We start from the raw sequence: 22,132 nt of genomic DNA on the forward strand, positions 1-22,132 counted from the left end.
CACTGTAGATAATGCAGGAGATCAATTGAGGACGACAAATATTGCAGAACCACAGAATAGTTCTGGAAGAGACCCTAAAGATATTTCATTCCAACCTCCTGCTGTGGGCAGGGTCACCTTCCACCAGCCCAGGTTGCTCAATGGTATTTGCTTATGTGAGGTATTGCAGTAAATGGTTCATAGAAAAAGATTAAGACAAGAAAATACACTAAAATATGAAGGTATCAGCAAATACAGTCTGAGAAATGAAAGGTGACAGGATCCAGTCTTGAAATTCTGTAACAAACACATAAACTGAGAATAACCCAAGGTCCACATTGCCTTCCAGACTGGAATGCAACCACTCAAAATACAGAGCACAGAATAATACCCTGGCTGATTTCCCAAGATGTGTTTCATCAATATCACAACCCCACTTGGATTCTGTTCAAACCAACTGGTTTTGAGCACAATCCCTTACACATCCTGAGAGTACATCTGCAGAGAGACGCAGATCTGAGTGCTCGCTGTGTGGAGGGTGGTGGCAAATGAGCTCACAGCATCTTACTAATTCTCAGTGTTTTTATAAATACAGTAAAAGATAGGCACAAGATGACTCCCTTGTGGCACAAGATGACTCCCTTGTGGCACAAGATGACTCCCTAGTGGCACATCACATGTAACAAGACCTCAGGGAAAAGAAATGGTCCCTCCTTATTTCATGAGACTTTTGTTTCTAGGCACTTGCTCCCACTACCATGAAACTATTCTAGAATGCAGCCATCAGAACTGCTGCATCAACAGAATTAATTCCTATTTAAGGCAACAAAAAGGCTTAGCATTTTTTCTGTTCATTTTGTACACGTGCAGTTTTTTTTTTTTTTTTTTCAATATATGAATTTCATTAAAAGATCAAGGTATGATTGCTCATTACCTGTACAAATCCCCAATTCAAAACCAGAGTATGTTTTAGATACATAAACACATTCTAGACATCTGGAAGCCTTGCTTCCTGCATTTCCTTCCCTTTTAACCTTTCACACACAAAGAAGTTGTCTGAAAGCCATCTTCTTATTCTCCTTTTAGCAACTCTGCCACTTCTCCCTCACTCATGAGAGCGGGTCACGATTTCATCCTTTTATTCCTTCCAGATTCCTGTCACAATTCTGTCTCCTTGGATGGCACGTTCTGTACCACCTGCAACCCACTCAGCTTCCAGAAGTGCCTGCATGGGGCACTCACAAACCACTCTGATCTAAGGTCAAGATGCCCAAGCAACAGAACATTTGCAAGCTCAGCTAAACAGCACATTCAGCTCCAAGTCTGCCAGCTGTCACTCTGTAGATGTTTTTCTCTCTAAACCAGGTTTTGAGTAGCAAATAAAAACAGTTGAAGTGGAATGAAATTGAAGCTCTGAAATGAAGAAAAGGCAAAAAGTCCAGGTGAGGCTACATCTGCCTGTAGCCTCAGAAACTGTAACTCAAGTATTCAAAGAATGCATTTACATCAACTGCATTTCATACATTGGAAAAATCTGCTGATGAATTAGATATTTTAAATCACATCTTCCTGGAGAAACTACAGGCCAAATTCTTCTGCCTTTGAAGGTAATAGAGTTTTGCCATTCACTGCAGTGAGGCCTAAAGCAGGAAAGGAGTGTTCTGTCCATGTGTCTATTCAGCTTTTAACTACCATGAACAACTTGCATTGCTACACACATTTAACTAAGGGACTTGTATTGAGACTAGCTGAAGCCCAACTATTCAGTGTTAAATGAGGATACAGTGTGGACACGCAAAAAATTGCTTTAGTCATCGTTGTACCATTAGAGATACAATTCAACACATACACATCTATCTAAAATGGTTAATATTTAAATGGAAATAGATTTCATCACCTTTCTAAAAAGTGACTCACAAAATGTTTCACCTCCTGAATGTCAGGAATGCTTTAGTCAAACACAGCCTTGTGAAATCATATGTACCAGCTCTCAAAAATTGACATTTTTGGGAAATTTAAAAAAAAAAAAAAAAAAAAAAAAAAGAACATGCATTGTAGACTTCCACGAAACTGAAGAGGGTTTTCTGAGCACCAAAGCAGAAAGTCACCCTTTCAGTGACTGAAAAAGCTGAGCACACAAAGAGGGGTGGCTCTGGCAATGAGACTGCATGGTGCAGAGACCTCCACAGACAAAGCACAGCTGCTGCTCTTTGCAATGAGGGATTAGCAGTCTAGGTCAAAGGAAAAAAGCCTCTCTGTAGCTAAGTGAGCAAACTGCAGAATGCATCCTCAGCACAGATGAGAAAGGGCCAGCTAACCAGCTTGCAAATTGTGCAGAAGCTTCTGGAACAGAAACAAAACTAGCATCAATTTCTTGACAGAGCATGGAAAATATTTCTGGTAAAAAGCAGAGATGCCCTGCTGTAGAACCAAGGTTACAGTGACCTCTCAATTTCTTTAAAATTACATTTCTCCTTTCCCTTCTTTGTGTTCACTTATATAACGGGCATTTTTTCTTCATGGCCAAAAGAACACATTACATGTGGGGCTTTAACAACAATACCTGGAAGTAACTGGCCTGGAGATAACACCAGCAGCTCTTTCAACTCTACTTCAATAAGAAGTGAAGCTGTTGAATGCATATACACATGCACACAGAACTTTTTTCCTTCCATACAGACATATCTTTCAACGTTTGTACAATTGACTCATATTGTATTTTGGCTTTAGGCTGATGCTTCAGTTAAATGGGATATAAGCCAGTATTTGAAGAAAATAATTTCTTAACCTTTTCTTACATACTAAATATATTTTTATTCTACATCATGCACTTTAGCAACATTAAATGAAAGAAATGATCAGTCTCCTGAAGTAAGAAATACTGTTTGAATAGACCAGTGTGAATGCATTTCTAATCTGGCTTTTATTTATCAATAAAGCACTGAGAATGTTATTCACAATTAGGCTGGTATCTAAAGTAGCAAATAAATTGCATGTTATAAGAAGCATGACACCTATTTCAGTTTATGGCATTACAGAAGTCATGAAATTACTTGAACTAGAAGTTCCAGAAGGTCACAGAAAGCTTTTCTTCTTTTCCCCTGTAAAATCAAAACTAAGGGAATTCTAAATGAACCGAAAAATACAATAAAAATAAAAAGTCACCTTTCCTTGCTGGTAAAAGTCTGCCATACCTGATTTCATATACAGACTTAAACCACAACTGTCAGGAATTGCCATGAGCACAAAGGGCTCTTTCACTGAGGCTGCAGCTCCTGACAGATGGGAAGTTCCCAGGAGCTGTGCCCAGGCTCAGCAGAGCCCTTCTGAACATCTGCACCAGTTCCCCAAGTTCTTGGGGGAGTTATTTATACACTGTACTTCTCCAACCTGAGAGACTACTTGCCTGACAACTGACCCTTTAATGCAAGTAATCTGCACTAAGAAATGAAGATTATAGCATTGCACTGGAACAGCAAACCTAAATTTAAGCATGTGAGCTGACACTTTGTAGCCTACGTATTATATTTAAGAGGCAGGCACATGTCACCATTCCCCCCCAGAGAAAATCCTTGCTTGAAGAACTCAGTGTTACCAGTCCTACAGAAATTTGTACTGAAGGCCAAAAAAAAGCTCTTTTCCACCATGGTCAAAAGCCATTCTCCAAATAAAAATTTCTGTATTTAGAAAAGTTTTAATTAAAAGTCTTGAAAACTCAAATAAAAGTAGGAATCTTTGAGATTAGAAATATTTTTTGGTCATACAATAAATATTCCTAAGTAATGGTTTACTTACAACCTTTCGAAGCAGTAGATGCTTTCTGAACAGCATCAACACACAGTTATTTACAGAGCTAAAAAAATAATCAAAGTACATTCAGTATGTTTCTAAAATAAAGGCTATCACAAATATACACTCGTTTAGAGTGTATACAGCACTTCATACATTTTTCTAAGGAGTACAGTTGAAAATGGCAGAATCTGCAAAGTGCATCTGCAATTCAAAGGAAAAACACAAACTTCGAGTGCTTCTGTCCCTAATATTATCTTTTAAAATTAATGTTAAGAAAGAAAAATCTGCTTGTTTTCAGGTAAGTATACATTCCCCTCCTACAATGAACTGGAGTCATCTGTAAATGATGAAGTCCAAGAAGTCTTTCAAGACTTTCCTGTGTGTTGTTTCTCCCTCCCCACTCCAAGGTCACCTTCTCACAAATCCACACGAGATATAAATTGAAATAGTGCAGAGTGATTGTGCCTCTAAGACTTTAGGACTACCTCAGAAATGTGCTTAACTTCAGATGTCTTCAGACATTCTTCAGTATTTATATGGCTGCCTGTGTGTCCAGGCTATTTCTTCTTCTTCCAAGAGCTTTTCCACCATCTTAACTGCACAGCTCTTGTAAAGGACATAACTCCTCTCTTCCTGGTGTCAACAGGAACAAATTTTAGAAACAGGTATCTGTCAGTACTATTTAAAAATTCCAGAAAACACTGCTACAGTTTACAAGATAATTTTAAGTCTCATGACTCCGATCTATGGAAAATGGTAAAAAACAATTTCAGATGCTTCAACACCTTTGTGTTAAAGTGGGCAGGTATAACAAGGGCTTTTGGAGTCCTGCTCCCCACACCCAGTTCGTGGTATTTCTTCTTTATAGTCTTAAAAGGAAGCATCAGAAAACACCTAAATGGAGGAGGTGCTGACAGACTGAAAACTTTAATTGAGACTCCTTTCCCACAGTGCCTCCCACACAAAGCTGCAGAGTTTAAAGATTTTAACAGCTTGTAAGCATGAGACAATTCTTTTTCCTGTGACCTTGCCTAATCTCTGCTAACTGGTATTAAAACAGCAGATTTCAGTAAAAATCAGTTCCTTGAGCCAAACTGTACCCCTACAGGGCAAGGTATCCAATATACCACAGCTGCACCTCCATTCCCAGAGTCTCACTCAGGATGTCTCATATTGAGCACATATAAGCACTGGCCAGTCCATACAGTGGGATGTTTTACTGCCCTCAGGAGAAAGTTGTGGCAAACATCCCTTGCTCTGTATTAAAAATTAACACCTACTGCTAAGCTGAGAACAGCCAGAGAGAAAAAACTCACCCAGAAGCAGGTAACTTGAATGCCAACTTTTTCCATTCTGTCCTGTTTCCAGACAAATCTTTGCTTTGCAATGGGACACCTTCACCTATGCCTCTGCCTGCTCTGAGCACAGTCTTGTGTTTTGCAGCACTGGCCCACAGCTCAGCACATCTTTGTAGCACTTCAGAAACCATAAGTCACCAAGTGTCTCAAAAGAAAGCAAATGGCATTACAGTAAGATTTTTAGGCAATGTTTTGGTGATGTTCCCCTTAAGACTATCATATAAAGAGATTAAAAAGTTGACTAAACCCAATGGAAGTACCAAGAACTATGTGTACTAGTCAAGGAAAAGTAAGTTCTGGCAATATAAAGCTTTATTAGGAAATCCAGGGTGGCCAGTTTCCCTCCCTGCCAAACACTTCTGCCAAGTAATATCCACAGAGAAAATACTATCTGACTTAGAATCAAACTAGAGCTTCAAATCAACTAGAACTCTGTCTTTGAACTTACAGGGCATGCATCATTTTGTTCACATAATAGGAGCCTGTGTGGGAAGAACATGAAATGCAAGATCATCATGGGAAAGACTGGAGTCACAAATGACATGGCTCCTCCCTGAAACCCATCTGGAAATTCTGAGTAACTGCTTGGAGAGAGCCAATTCAATCAAATTTCAGCAACATCTGATTTATTCCAAATACCACAAGTTACATCAACTCATGAAAGTTATCTTGTTTGAGCGTGTCTTTTTCTAAGCATGCATTTTATAAGAAGAACATTTTCAAAACTCCCAATTTTTAATCCACGTCTTTTAGATAAGATAATGAAATAAGTATTTAAAATCTGGTCATTTCCTTACTTACATCAAATTCTACTGCTGAGACCTTAAACTTACGACAGTAATTTTAACTCTCAGTAAAAGCCCCTCTAAACTTCATGGAGTCTTCTCAAAAACTTAATTTACACAGATACAGCAATTTTGTAGTAATTTTTAATTATAAAATTTATTTTTCTTTCATTTTCAGATACCTTTCATAAATAATCAACTCTCACAGTAAGTTTGCTCTACAAAACACAGTAATGCATTCTCCTGTGTCAAAGCATTAATATTCTATAATTCAGTTTTCCCAGAAAAAAAACAGTAAAATGGTTATCAATATTTGATAACCCGGGATCTATTGAAAAAGCTTTGGGACAGACTCATTATGCTCTCCTCCTTTCATAAAGATAATAATCTAAGGACTGTCCTTCCATTTGTGGCATTTTCCTTTGCTTTCTTTCAAGAAGTGTTGCTAAGGAAACAGACTCTCAGCTACCATTAGGTCCAAGGGTCTAGCAAGGTTTTTCTCAGGAAAAATAGAGCCACAGTTGCAAAACCAGGGGGTTTTGGTTTGTTTTGATTGTCTGTTTTTAAATAAAGAAAAAAAATTAAGGCAGAATTATTACATTCTCAACATATGCAATACACAAAAACCACATGTTCCCTAGGACACGCTCTTCTCTTCTAAACAAGATTTTCCTTCCTAACAAAATAAAGAGAAGCATTTAACCCATCATTTAAACAAAAATTTGGGGTTTTTATTTTCACTTAAAGAGCCAGTATGGTATTAGCTTTGCCCTTTGAGAGAAGGCAGCAAACAGTTCTGTTAAGCAACAGTTCCCTGAAGTAACAACCTGGCACTGGGTGCATAAAATCATTACAGACCTGTTTACTGAACTGACTCACACAGGGTAACTCAGCCTGGCTCAATAAATTCAGATTTATATACTTCATTTGGACTTTCTGTTATTGTGGGTTTACACCACAAGCCATTTTATTAATAAACATATATTCCACTAGAACAGATCTTAGGATTTACCCAAATTAAAGTGCTTGTTATTTATGAAGTCAGTGTCTACAAGCAGTCAAAGCAACTAGCTTTTACTGGCTTGGATAAAATTTAGAAATATGAACAGTTTCAAGTTTTAGTGAAGTCTCATCTATATACAGATGAAAGGCAGGCAAAGCCATGAGCCAGTACAAAGTATCTATGTTAAAATAATTTTGCCTCAGAGGTAATGAGTAAATACTTAAATATCACAGTGCTAACACCTCAATTTTATATTTTAACAACAGCATTTTTGATAACAAAAAGGAGTTTGAAGATACAATATTATTAATACCTCTGAAGGGCAACACCATCATAAATATATTCAGATCTATCTACATCTTCTAATTTGTGAAGTGAAATTGAATGCTGAACTGCCTTAATATAATTCAGCCCAGTTCTGGCTCAGAACACATCTGTGCTATATATTATGTCTTATATACGAATATACATGAGTATATAATAAATGTGTTCAGGACTTATGTATTTCCAAATGTCTTTCAAACAGAGCTTTCGCTCAGAGACCTCTTTCTCTTATCAAGGAATTTTAGTGATTGGAAATTGCCACAAAGTGCTGAGAACAAAGCCCTCTCTCTGCTGCAGCCCAGTGGGTGAGCAGAACCTGGGTTATACTGGGTGATGCCCATGTCACAGCAACATGACCAACTACCAACCTCAAGAGGCCCAAATTAGCACAGCAGCAATCCTGAAACCTCTTCAGTGTCCTTGAATCTGAGGGAGAAGCACTCTGTACACCCTCTCAAGGATCAGTTTGGCACCCCAGGATTGTGGGATGCTCTGAAATCACTCCTACAAAACCCTGTAACTCAGGAAGGGGATATGATGGTGGAACTGAGAGTTGCTTACGCTGGAGATGTTCAGCCTGGAGAGGAAGAGGCTATTTCCCTCAGGTACGGTGGTTAAGTAGAACACACAACAAAAAGACTGATTACATCACCCAGTCAGTAGAGACAGGTCTATGCTAGTCAAAGGAAGGTGGGTTAAACCCAGTTTTCAGCCATTAGGTTAATGCACTTAAGCCCTGGAGTCCTCCAATTTCTCTTTCTTCTGGGACAGCAGACTCTGCCATGAAACATCTCCCTTCTCTAGAACAGGTACAGATTCTAGACCTGATGGGCTAAACCAACACAAAGTTAAAAATTTATCCATCTATACTTTTACATCCAATAGGCACAAAGTATTACTTCAAATTCTATGAAATAGATTAAAAACTGAAACAAAGAATTGAAACCATTTTGTTCAGTATCTCAAGTGTATAAAAGCAAGAGTTTAAAACTTCAGTGCCAAAACCTGGAGTCTTACTGCTGTAGAGAATACAGTAATGAAATAGTAATTTATCAACCTGTTATGAAATTCTGTGGTAACCTGCTTCCAAGTTCAGAGTATTTTCTTGAAGGAGCTGTAAAACATAAGGTATTTTTCATAATCTGGATTGGTTTATTTTTATGCATTCAGGTGGGATAGTCAATTTAACACATAGAGTCTAAAGGACTATTTTGCCCATGGTAAAATTTCTTCACTCTAAAATGCAATATTCAACACTGTAGAACATTTGGACATGGTTTACCTCCTACTAAAATGAAATAGAAATCACCATGTCTGAATCTTTCTCCTTCCATAAAGTTCTGCAGAAGATTTAAATAATATAGATCTTTTCCACTGTGTTTCACGATATAACTGCAGAGAAATTTGAATTTAACATGTAGATTTTATAAGGAATGCAGTAATAGCTTTTTTAACTATGGGTATTCTCATCCCTGCTCAGAATTTAGGCAGATGCATCCAATTAATGATGAATCATTCCACATAAATTTCCTGTTTAGAACATACTGGCAATATCAGCACAACAACCTACAGAGCTCAAAATGGCCACAGATCACCATTTTTGGTTACAGACCTGAAAAAGTGTAGGGTGGGGGTGTCCCAAGAAAGAAATTGCTCATTCCAGATTCCTAGATGAACTATCAGTATGCTGCTTCAAAGAACTGCACTAATGTATGCAGCTAGAGATGTGTATGTCACACACTGGATATGACATACAGCCAGAGATCACCACCAGAAATATCAAAATTTCTTTACTGTGATCCAAAGGACTACTCAGCAGATTTGCAATGAAATTTTGTGTGAAGGGAATGGTGGATATTTTGATTGCTAAGCACCAGGGCATTTTAAAATAACTGTTCTTTTGTACCATTTTACTGAGAAAGCTGGCCAACAATTCCACAGAATGTGCTGAAAAGAGTAAGAATGAAAAAGACAAACAACCTGCTTCTGTTTATTCTGTTTATATCTTCAAAATAACTGAAGCAAAGTGCCTTCCAGTGTCAAAGCACAATAAAGTGAGCAGTCATCTGAACTGCATCCTCAACTGGAAGTTTTGGTCAGGTTCCACTTTCTGCAGTAGAGCCCATTCTCACTCTCTACTTTGTTGATTAATTTCTGCCTTTCCTGAAGAAGTTTTTCCCTTTCAGGAATTGTCACATCTTCTGCTGCAGCCTGTTACCTCCATACTGCTGGAGCAAGCTGGAATGTCCTAATTTCTAATCCTTTTAGGGAGGCCTGTGGAGCTCCAAACTCTCAAAGCCCATGGACATTTCAGTGGTGCTTCTTTTATTCCTCAAATGCTCCTCTGGAAGCCCCAGAGTTGAAAAGACTGAGCACAAGAAGGAAACTGATCACAAGGAACCCTCTCTTTCATTTTTTATATAGTGACTGATAGAAAGGAACACCTTTTTTGTACATTCTGATACGAACTCTGCATTTCAGTGATGATACTTGAAGTCTGGTTGTTATTAAAAAAATGCAACCTGAAAATATTTTAGGTACCATAAGCACAAAAAAAGATTTACCATAAAAGGTAACAAAATCCAATATGCACTAAATGTTATGTTTTATTTTAAAGCAACTTAAGTGCTTATGAAGATTCTATTTAAAAATAGGTTGGTATATAGTTCCATTTTCCTCATCTTGAAAATTACTGATCTATCCTCTGAAAAGCCTCGTGTAAACTTCCACAGCATGTGGCCATCCTGTAAATACTGCACTGAAGTTATTTCCATTCCCTTTAATTTTCATCACTTTTCATGTATTTTGCTTCAGCTTTGAGTTCAAATGCAGTGACAGGGATCTTATAACCAATTTTAAAAGCATTTAAGAGTACAGCCCTATCTGATTTGTGAGAATGGAAAAAAAAAATCTATGAGGAACAAACCCTTTTTTTTCTTGAGCTATCACCTCATTCCTAGCCTCAGGGGGAAATATTCTGTACCAGCTCATTGTTCTTGATCAGGCACTGTAAAGCATGCACCTAAATGAAACACTCTCCAGTACAGGGGGAAGTTGTTTTTCATTCAGTCTGGCCCACTAATGGTTAAGATTTTAAGCCTTTTAACCCTCAACAAAAAATTGCTTTGAATTTTATTAAAAGGTTCTTCTCACTGACCATTTTGAATGCTGAGGTTTTCAAGGACACAAGCAGAAAAATTACAGAGTGCATAATAAATAAATTGAACACAGTAAAGGTAACTAGGTCTTTCAGAAGTCTGTAAGGGCTCCAGGAGATGAGCAGTTCTCTTCTTCAAGCTCAGGAGAGACACAGGAAATGAACTTCACGTTGCAACTAACTAGAGAGACACGTAAGAAACAACATCTCCCATTCTAATATTATTTAATGCCAGGATGGACAAGGCATTTTAACAGCAGAAAGGAAGATCCTGTAATGGACAAAAGCCTCAAATCTAAAGTGATCAGGAAGCACTAATTATTTTAAGTGATGACAATTTTAGAGGTTTACACATGCCAGAATACAGCTTCTACTTTAAAGCACAATAAAGTCTATTGTAACTGAGAGGTACTAAATTCCATTGATTCTTTAGAGAACAAACTTAAGAAAACTCTTAGAAAAACAAGTAGAAAGCTTGCTACTAGCTCTAGTGATAAACTTATTAGTTTTCACTCTACGCAAAGGAAATGGAACAATATTAAGGTGAATGAATTTAGGTGTAGATCAAAACATGAAGATTATGCTGCCAGGGAGTGAAGGATTATCATCACTTACCTCCCTCATCCAGAAGCTTCCCACTCAGGGGCTGGGATGTATCTGAAGAGTAACATGTAATGGAAATTTGTAGCATTAAATTAACTGCAGCTGATTGGAAGCACCTGATGGAGAAGAGGTGAGAATACCTGCTGTTTTAGAACTGTGAATAGGATCATCCCCAAATCTGACTTTCTGGTCTTCTGGCCTGACATTAACTACTAAAGTTAAAATTTGTCTGAAAATTGGAAAAATACTGTAATAATCAGTTACAATAAGCTACTGGAGAGTAGTTTACAGACCAATAAAAAGAGAATAGCCTCAACTTATGGTTTTTAACTGCAAGCATGGCCTCGTGACACCAATAATCAAATATCCAGGCAATACTCTTAGCATCAAAAGGAGACACAGGTTTTCACTGACCCGTACAGTGACACAGCCAAAAAACCCAAAACAAACCAAAAGCACGCCTATCATCTCCTCAACAGGCTAGTTAAAAAGTCAAGGCTACAAGAAAACAAATTCTTACCTAGTAAGTGTGTACTCCCTGAGTCCTGAATGCAGGTTCATGGCGGAAAAAGTACCTATGCATCCACGCAACCGCTTATCTCGACCGATCTTCCACGTTACAAACAGTGGGCTGTGGTGGGGAGGAAAGAGAGATCACAGTGATCACACGAGCAATTCTGACAGCTGGGGTGAAATAGCAGCAACAGGGGGAAAAATCTCTAAAATAACTGTATCTGAACAGGCCATAGAGTTGGTGTGAAATATCAGCAACAGTGCCCTTCCATTTCAGGCAACAGGGGAAAAAAATCTCTACAATAACTGTATCTGAGCAGGCCATAGCAGTGACAAATGTCCTTTGCAATTCTTTTGACTGCTCTAGAAACATTGTTGATGTGATACAATAGAAAATAAGATTACTGAAATAGTTTAGGGACAGACTCAAACTGCTTGGTAACAGATCCGATCTGCTCAGTGCACCTGTTACCCATTAACCTTCTCTGTGAATGGGGAAAGCCTCACCTCAGAGATCTGGATATAAGGATCCCTTAATGGAAGAGAAAATACCCCTGTCACAGCAGCCATCCATCCTCCTGAACACAAATACTTTGGTTCTTAATACTGCTGGCTAGAAACAGATATCCTTGGAGACACCAGAATTTAGGAATGCCCTCTAAACTTAAGGAGCTACTAGAGGAAAGGATATTTTTTCCATGAATCCCAAGTTAGCATTTAAAAATATCAAAAATGACCAGAAATAGAGCAAAATCTCTAAGTTGAACACATGACCATGATAGTTACAAATAAATACTAATAACAAACCAACCCATACACTAAATCAGAAAGAGGAGAAACATACAGCTCTTGGGGACCAAACTTTTGCTTGCAGTTCCAGAGAACTGCATTCATCAATACATAACCAAGACAAAACCACACTAACTTGAATTTCTCCAGGGAGTGCACATGCTGCCTGGATACCAACTCTAACAAAGATTTCTAATAGTGAGATGAACAGGGAAGTTTTGAAAAGCAGAGCAGGTAAAATTTACTCTCTTTCTAGCAAGGTGACATATCAAAGTGCATTGTATTACATGAGCAGATCAGTCACTGCACAACTGCACGGTGTAGCAGAGATGGCTGGAACTGTGCTGGGGGTACATCCACAGGGATGGGGGAAATTTGGGACTCTCAAGGAACAGCCCAAATCCCTTTTCTCCTTCCACACTGTGGCTTTGTCTGGTGTGGCACAAGATGCTTGTCCTGTGATGGCAGAAAAGGACATGCCTCAGTCTGCAGCACTAACACAGCAGCATCCAGTCCTCTCCTAACTTGCTAAAACCTGTTATCACCTGCTGCTACAGCAACTTCCTCCTTTACTTGACTGAGCTGGACAAGTTCCTTTCTTTCAATGATGATGAATAAAAGAGGAAGCTGAAGTCATAGTTTTCTTTTGGATTTCCTTTTATTTCTTTTTTACTGCACCCCCTTTCCTTTTTTAAAAAGTTGTTTAGTAAGTATTGAAAAACATAAAGAGAGAAGGGCCCATTACCAAGCATTTACTAAAACGTGGGCTATTTATTTTCCATTCAGATCAACAAGTGGAATTTTACTACATTTTCAAGAAAGGTATCAACAAAATTATGAGATTGCAATGGCATCGAAATGTGTCTCTCCCCTTGGACAGAAATAAACATGAATAAGACTCAAAATGGACTTTAGGATTATTCTCTTGACGTTTATCTTTGGATTATGATATTTATTAGCTGTAATTAGTGGAGGGCTGCAATTCAGGGAAACATATATATTTACTTTCCTGTCAAAACTGAATTCCTTCTAATTGCTGCTACTTCAAAAGGACAAGAGAAGAACAGAGAATTTCACTGAATGTCAAATACTACTGAAACATTTGCATACACTTTGAAGGTCCTTGTCAAAGAGTACCAAGACAAAATGTAAAAGTTACATACATATATATTTTGTACTACTGGCAGTAGGAGTATAAACACACTGTTCAGACAGAGGTGGGTAAATGAACCACCACTGGTAGCCATTATTACCACACAACACAAAGTCTGACTAAAGATGTTTTTCCAGCCTTTCAATTTCTGCATTGCTCCCCAGAAGCCACTAAAGGTACAAGGATGTCTACACAGGAAATCTAAGCCTACTGAACATTATTACTCAATTACCACCACAGATGTCTTCAAAGTGCAATATGGACCACAGGTTCAGAACAGTCAGTGACCCAAGAGGATCCCAAGTCTTAAAATTCAAGAAATAAGGCTGAGGAGAGACCTTCAGGGCTCCTGCTACTGTAAGGAGTAATTGCATAATTCTGTTCATAAATGATCCATGTTCTAGAAGTAAAAATAATGGAGACAAAATCCTCAAAATGAAAAATTTGAAGGTTGCTTCAAAACCTTGAAGTTCAGAACCTCTGGAAACATTCTGATTTCCTGCCAAAATGTTTTCTCAGCCAGCTTGTACCTAACTATTCTTGTGCCAACATTGTCCTTTAGTTTAAAGAGTTCTTTCCCTTCCTGGTTATTATTCCCCAAAGTATTTACAGAAATAATTCACATGAAGTCTCTTCAGACTGAGCTGAGCGGGATGTGCTCATTCAATTTCCTCTCAAAGGGGATCTTTCCATTCTGACCATCACATCTCATCTCTACACTTTTTTCCAGTTTAAATTTCCTTCTTAAACATCCATGTTTGGAACCACAGACAGAACTACAGAGGAGGGTCTTGCACCTGAATCTCTGAACTAGGAACACTGACTGCTGCTTCTTAGTACTAACTCTTACAGCCTAAAATGAAGTCTTCAGAGAGCATTTCCAGTCCTACACTAAACAAAGAACATAGAAAACCTGCTCACAGAAGCAAGACAAGCTGCGGAGAGAAAAGAGTTTTTCTTACTAGTGATGTTATTTTGCTTTTTATTGGCATCCTTGGCTTCAGCTGCCAGCCTATCTTCCTCAAGCCTGCAATTCTTTTCTTGTGTTCTAAAGCCAATAACTCACAAATAAACTTGCTATCTGACATAACTGCAAATTTGAAGCTGAAGTCCCTGTCAAAAGCAGCTAAGTATATCAGTTCATTTTCAACTTGAAAAAAAATTCTTTTTCATCTGTTACCTGTTTTTCTAAAAGTAAAAAAAAGGGTTTTTTTGCGAGCAACATACTGTTAGACCTAAAAATCTTCAGTAAGAAGCAGGAAAGATGGCAGATGAATGGATTCCTTATTATCCAGTGACATACAGCAAGGATATGCATAGCATCCTGGAGACCAGTCTTCTTTTTGCCTAAGGAAATTTGAAGCTACAAATCCCACAAGAATCAAAGAGCGTACTGGGTGGAGTGCTCTCACCTTTCAGTCTGGTTCCCTCTTGATGCAGTCAGAAAGCTGCAGATGTTGTTGTTGTTGTTTGTTAGTTTAAAAAAATTCCCCAAACCAGACTTTGCACTTCCCTGGGAGGTGCTCTAATAATCAGCTTTCAGCAGTTCTCTTACTCTGTACTAGGATGAAGCATAAAAGCAGAACAGCTCCAAGCCTGGGAGTGAGCAATCCTGAACCATCAGACTCAGAAATTAATTTGTTCAGCTTCCCTTTGTGGTCAGGAACCTGAAACATGCTGCTGACAGTATTAACAGGAGTTTTGCAGAGCACCACCAAGACTCAGCAGCTGAAAGATGGTGGAAGACATTTCAAACCATAAAGGAACAGAAGAAGAGACCAAATCCAGACCCTTTGAAGCCCCAGTAAACATGACAATCATTCTTTCTTAAGGGTCTACATTTTGATTTGTTTGTTTGAGAGCCAGGCACTAAAATATTTCTATCCAAAACTACTTACAGGTGCCACAGCAAATTCATAAGTAACCTGAAGACTATAAACTCACCATCCTGACTTGTGTAACTTCTTATTTATCAAGAAGTCCTGCCCAGCTCTAATCTAAACAGCAGGAACTGTGTCAGATGTTTGCCATAGAGGTCATCAGGCCTCTATAGCATGAAAACCAGCTGATCATATATATTGTTTTTCCCTTTCAGTTGCAAAACTGAATTGAAGAGACTGCTGCAACACAATGAGTTTAAACTGATATTACTTCTTAATATACAACTGCAGTCATCAGGAGGGGCATACACACAGTCTGTCTCCTTGTCAAATTCTAAAGTACACCCAACACCGACCTTAAAGGCAAGGCAGAAAAGGTGTGGCTGAAGCTCAGGTGCCTTGGGTCACCCCCATCAGTGCTGCCATGTCACACTCCAGCTATTATACCCTCCTCATTAATGAAAAAACTAGGACAGGCCAGTACTTTACCTGAGCATTAATTAATCTGTTACAACTCCAGGAGAACTGGAACAATCCCTGTGCAGGCCACAATGTATAAACCTATCTAAACACTGAAAGCGAGTATCAGAATAGTCTCTGCTACACCGTGTGCTTAGGGCATTGGTCATGTTCCACAGCCAAAATCCCCTAAACCAACTGCTCACCTGTTGCTATACATTACTGAAAATATTTAGACTGAAAGCACAAGTCTGTAAGCTATTTTAGCAGTCAGCTACCACAGTTAAGAGTCATCACGCCAATAACTTACACTGACATCATGCAGAATGCACTGTTAAAAATATCTTCTTTCAATATAAAGCAGCACTGGATACAAGCTGCCTCTTATTTACCAAAAAAGTGAAAGGATTCTTTAAGTTTGGGTGTGGGAGAGAAAGCAAGAACCAGGAATAAATTGGTCTTGTCCTGGTACCACCAGTATGAAAAGTTTCTCTTCCTTGTTGTGGATATGGAGAAAAAGTGGGGGAAAGTAAGAAGAACAGGGTAAAGAAAGGGTAACAGATGAAGAATATTTCTTTACTTCTATAAAAGACGAACAAGAAATATTTGTTTCATTTGAAGACTTTCAAGCAATAAAAATCTTGGAGGACTTTGAAGTGAAAAGGATTAAACTTGATGGACTGGAAGGTAAAATGATATTTAGATAGACATTTTAATTAGTTATTTAACGATTACCTTTTATAACCAGAGGAGGCAAGAAAGCCTCCACAGCCCTGATGTTACTTGACACCAGAGCTGCAGGATGTGACACTTAGAAAAGCTGCACACTCATCCCTTTGTAAGACCAGAGTGCTTCCACTTCAGCTCTGAGGATCTCCAGGCTCTCACATGCCCAGCAAGTGCCTGGAACAAGTGAACCAACTATTGCTCCCCCAGCTCCAGAGATTTTAACATTTATATTCTTTTACACAAAGCTTACTCTGTTGGAAGAGCAACTTTTCCAAGCACCGTATTTCAGAAATCAACATTTAGGGATTGGTTCCTTTAGGCACAAAAGCCACTTGGTGATTTTCCTGAAATGATCACGTGCCCCAGAGAGATCAGCCTCAAACCTGAGCTGCCAGGTGTGAATTTGTTAGCAAGTTCTGCTTATCTAAGCAGCTAATCTTAAGGAAGGTCAGAAAGCAGCTACTATTTTAAGAATATCTAGTTTAAACAACAGTATAATCAGGGTTAAAAATAAAAGAACTGCTGCCTGGTAGGTCATTTCTAAAGAACCTACAACACCTTAATTAAGGTCACATTAAAAATTTATTTTAAAAAAAGGACACAAATTCACAAATACAGCCAGACTATGTGTCTGCTCCTTCAGCTGCAGCATCAGAGCTGCTATTCTTGTAGACTCTATTACACGAGCTCAGGCAATACAGGCAGCACTCCAGGAAAGAGAAGGTACAACTAACAATTTATCAAGGGGCAACAAGAAATTTTAGGTATGCTCAGACTGAATGCTCAGTCAGACATGACCAACAAAACAAATGAAAAAAAGTCATTATTTTGCACCTCTTCCCTTGAACTCTCACAAGACAATCTCCTTCAAGTTCATGAAACAAACTGAGTTTCTGTGACATATGCTCCTAAGTTTGCTGTTCACTTTGCTAAAATAAATATTTACAAGTAACAAAACCCAGAGTGCCTCAGAAATCACACACGTTGGTTATATATAGCTTATTAAGTGTTGCTAAAAAAAATTTGAATGCCTACAGTTCCTCAGACTGCACTTTCAAGAAACAACCTTCCAAATCCTGACATTCTCCATAGTGTATTTCTCAGGGCAGTACAGTCTGAAGTCCTACAGGTCACAACACACCTGGAAATTCCTCAGGATGGCATCTTCCTTACAGGTGAATTAATTACTCCCTTCATTGCTCTGCACTGATGAATCCTTAGGCCTATATAACTTGTTTTAAGGTAAGACACTTAAATTGCCCTCTAAAATGGAATGTTTCTCTCCCCTGAATTCCCAACGTTGTAGTTTCAACTGGGTATAAACTGTGTTTGTACAAGGGATGTACACTGATGTGTCACCCAGCTGAGTGTGCACGCACTAACCAAGAGGACACACCAGTTCATCAGCTCACACTGCTTCAAATTACAACACTCCAACAATGTTCCAACCGCAGATCTTGTCTACCCCTAACTCCAACATCATCAAGCTGTTTTATACCTTAGTCAGCAGGTATCAGGTTTATACATCTGGAGAGATGCTAAATGATTAACTCAAGTAATCTAGAGTTGATTATCTTTAGAGCATCAAAGCCTAGGGCTGTACTTAAGTCACTAAAGCCATTTGTATCTCCAAGAAATTAAGATCAAGTTAAAATAAGTATCCAACAGAGATCCTCTGCAGTTAGGCCAGAAGGGATATGTATAGATATGGCTATGCTATTGAATTGAGAAGGGTTTTTTTTTTTAAATTAAAATAAAATAAATAAGCCTTAAGAGTATTTCTAAGCCACACAGCTGTTAAGAAAGCTTTCCAAGTATGACCCAAGTCTTAGCCAATGCAGTATCACAAGGTTATTCCAGCTCCTTGGCTGCTGATCTTAGCAACAGTAATGTTAGCACAGCCTTTATGTTTACTATTTCTTGTCAGAATCATCCATGCAACAGGGAAACCATTAGTCATTCCCAATTGAAAATATTCTTTGCAATGATGAAGAACAGTGGCATGAAGCCGGCACCCACACAAAACAGGGAGGGGAGCACATGATTACAGAGTAGATAGGAGGAATCAAAAAAGCAAGGAAGAATAAAATGGAAAATTCAATGCTTCTCAAAAGACTACAGAAGTGAAAGAACCGTGGGGAAAGAGAAGAGTTTTTCATTTTCCTCTGAATTTTGAGTAGAACATGTCCCTAAGTTTTAAATAACAGAAGCTAACAATGTAGAATAGAACTACCAGAATGGGACAAGGGGTTACATTCTCTTTATGACACAGCACTTGTGATGCCAAGGCTCCTCACCAGGGTATTATCACAGAACTTTGTGATCGTGCACACCGTGGTCCCTTGTTCTTCCATATTCACCTGACCAGCCAGGTTTAGCCTTTGACCTTGTAAACTTCTGCTAATCCTATCCAAGTCCTGACCAGCAGGGCAAACACACAGAAACCTGTTCCTCAAACGCAACCAACCATCTCGATTTCAACACCAAAAAATCAAAACACGGTAATTAATCAGCTTTGCTTTTTAAAAAGGCTTATTGTTCCATACATATTCTTTTCATTAAAGGTGCCTGCCAGTCTCTCAGCACAGGTCTGAAACAATGCAGCTTGAAGACAGACATCCCTTGACTATTTCTAGGTGAGCACATTTATCTGAGCAGTGCAGTGCCATATGTGGGAGAGCAGATAGGACAGCTCTGCACTTGGCCTAGATGATTCTGGCTCTTATTACGCACCAGATCAGGAATTGCTGGACTGTACACTGTTTTGTAACAAAGCCATAAACACGTAACACTCCTCTGATAAACACTATCACCCTCACACAATTTGAGATGTGACAAGGTATTACAGAGTAAGATTGTACTCCTGCCTCCATCGCACTCGAACTCGTTACATTTCAAAATTCATTCTTCTGCTCATTGTGCTCATTTCTGTATTCCATATGTTTTTAGGCTTTCTTCCCCTTCCCCCACTCCTTTCATTTCCTCTTCCATTTCTGTCCTCCCTCCATAATTTTCATACTTAAATCTTCCTTTGCAACCAGTTTCTAAAAAGGAGGGGGAAGAAATAATGTAATCCTCAAGTTATTGCATTCCACATGCTCATTACAAGTCAGGGAGAAAGTCCTCAACCCTCACTAAATAAGTCTCCATTAGTTTCATAAATTCTGGAATCTTCATTTTGATTAAAACTTCTGGGGCATTCAGCATGTTCCCCCCAAAAAAAAAATCAGCAAAAAGTTACCAGAAATTGGGGGTTGAATTTTGAAATGCAGACTTTTAGGTTCTTTGGAACTTCACTTATGCTTAATATTTCAAGACAGTACACATGCTTATTAAACACGACCAGGGAAGGACTGTAACTCCAGATAAAATTCTGCTCTAATGTCAAAAGCACACAAGAACAAGTGTCACCACATTCAGGGTAATTAACACACCATAATTTGCAATATTTAATAAAATTATGTAACAATATATATACACACTATAGAACTCTTCACATTTATGCTCTGACCTACTTAAGCAATTTTTCTTCCTCAATTGCACAATTATGAACCAGAGCAGAAAAATCAGACTTTATGAAGTTAATAAATCAATTCAGTGTCATTACAAATTATTAACATTATTACTTCAGAATCTGCAGTCACCTGATCATGACTTTCTATGGGACATTTTTAAATGTTCTGAAGAAATATAGTTTTGTTTCCTTGATGCTTTATTAGCAGTCATCCATCCATAATCTAATCAAACTAACTTCAGATTATACACTGAAACTACTGGTTTGTTAACAAAAACTATTCACAAAGCAAAGCTGGTACTTCCACCTTTGTCATTCCCCAGAAGACATTACACTATTTTATGTTCCCATAGGAAGCTCTTGACAGAAACATCAGGAAAGCATTTATCAAGAAACTCTGGCTACATTTGAAGTTTTTCAAGGTACACAGGTTGCAGCCAAAGTCACCTCCCCACCCAAGTTTCAAAGAAAGTGAGCAACTCCAAACCACAAACAGCTCTCCTATCTAAAAATGAGCTCCAACACATGTACCCATTAACAAACTAACAAGGCTTCAAGTTAACGAGGACTGGCATTATCTATCCTCCCAAAGCAACACTCTGGAGTCTCTTCTCCAGAAGGACCAAGCAGTCCTCAATTAGAGAGAGTCATGCCAAAAAAAAAGTCAATTTAAAGGGAGCAAAATAGTCAGCCTAATAACATAACTGGACATTTTGCATGTGAAACTGAAGCAATTTCAGGACCATCAAAGATCCCAGGTATAGTTTGTGATCACTCTAGGCACAGACTGGAATTGAGCCAAAATATTTCCACTGCAAATATTGTCCTTTCAATAGTAACTTTTTTGCAATTCATGCTTTGAAGGGATTCAGCAGAAAACTTTTCTAAAATTCCATGAATGGATCCAAACCCGCATGGTTTAAGAACACCACATGCAATGTGGTTTCGAAAGCTCTGTAAGATCCCCAGGACTTCTACCCCAGAAAAGACCAGAAGACATTGCTAAAGGAATCAGGAAAGAATAGCTCCAGCTCCAGTATTTTTATTTCCTTAGAAGTCACTAGCAAGAATGCAGCAAACATTAGTTTTGATGAAGTGGTATAATGTTTCCCCTTCTATGACTAGCAGAATGATGCAGGCATAAAATTAGTTTTGAAATTTGATAGAGAAAAAGCATTTTCCAAGCACTAAAAGTCTGGAGGCTTTGCACCACAGCATTATTTCCAGTCTTTTAAGAGAGAATAATTCCATGCTCAGTAGTTGCTGCATATTTATTGCAAACCAGGAGCCAGCAAACATTGTTTTGCATAGAGTTCAGACAGCACCTTAAACTACCCCTACCTTTATAGTCTACATAGATCACCTTAAGAACATCTGTTCTCACTGCCAGTGAAGATACTGAATTTTTCACTCTGATTAGACTTGCCAGTTTTACCCAAATTGCCAGTGACCACTGGATTTTTCCTCTGCTGAAATATAACTTGAAGCAGTTACTCAAGCCATCAGTGAAAAATCAAGATTTACAGTTAATGAAAGGTCACACAAAATGTTATTAGAGCTTTAACTGGGATTCTCCTGCTACAGATGAATCATAACTTATGTTTTAATCAATTTCAGCTAACTGAGACACACTTCATTCAAAATAGTAGGTCAGAGAATGGAAGCAGGCAATGCAATGTATGAGATTTGTTCTGGAAAATAACTTCCTTAATTAAGTTCAGACACTTTATACATACAAGACACTAGGCATAGCCATAAAAGCATCCACTTGGACCCTTAAAATGCTTTCTGTTAGTTGCCAAATGCACGATGCATGCTGAGACAGAAGCACCTAAGGGCACAACATAAACAGATGAACAAACAATTTATGCCAAAAACTTAGACGTTGCCAAGCCTGTGAGAAATTAACACACAGGAGTTTTCTGCTTAAGTGGAACTTGGTTCAAAGGACTGAGAAATATTTAAAGAAACCTAAGGAAAAAAATTGAAACTACACAGGATTTTTTAGAGCAATAGTATGTTACAAAACTTACATGACAATGTCAGCTGGCAGGAGAGACTGCAGTTCAACCAAACATTCAAAATGATTCCTTT

The 22,132-nt window shown here is 38.4% G+C and overlaps 1 protein-coding gene across 2 annotated transcripts in view; it reads right to left on the reverse strand.

Moving 5' to 3' along the window:
- Positions 1-22,132, reverse strand: part of AMMECR1 (AMMECR nuclear protein 1) — an 84,525-nt gene that overhangs the window by 21,474 nt on the left and 40,919 nt on the right. For both annotated transcript variants that reach the window (XM_066334040.1, XM_066334038.1), the window contains one exon: positions 11,522-11,632. In XM_066334040.1, coding sequence (XP_066190137.1) covers positions 11,522-11,632 — 111 coding nt within the window. The remainder of the gene's footprint in view (positions 1-11,521; positions 11,633-22,132) is intronic.

This window comes from Sylvia atricapilla, chromosome 21 (assembly GCF_009819655.1).
Source record: "Sylvia atricapilla isolate bSylAtr1 chromosome 21, bSylAtr1.pri, whole genome shotgun sequence".
NCBI classification, from domain to species: domain Eukaryota; kingdom Metazoa; phylum Chordata; class Aves; order Passeriformes; family Sylviidae; genus Sylvia; species Sylvia atricapilla.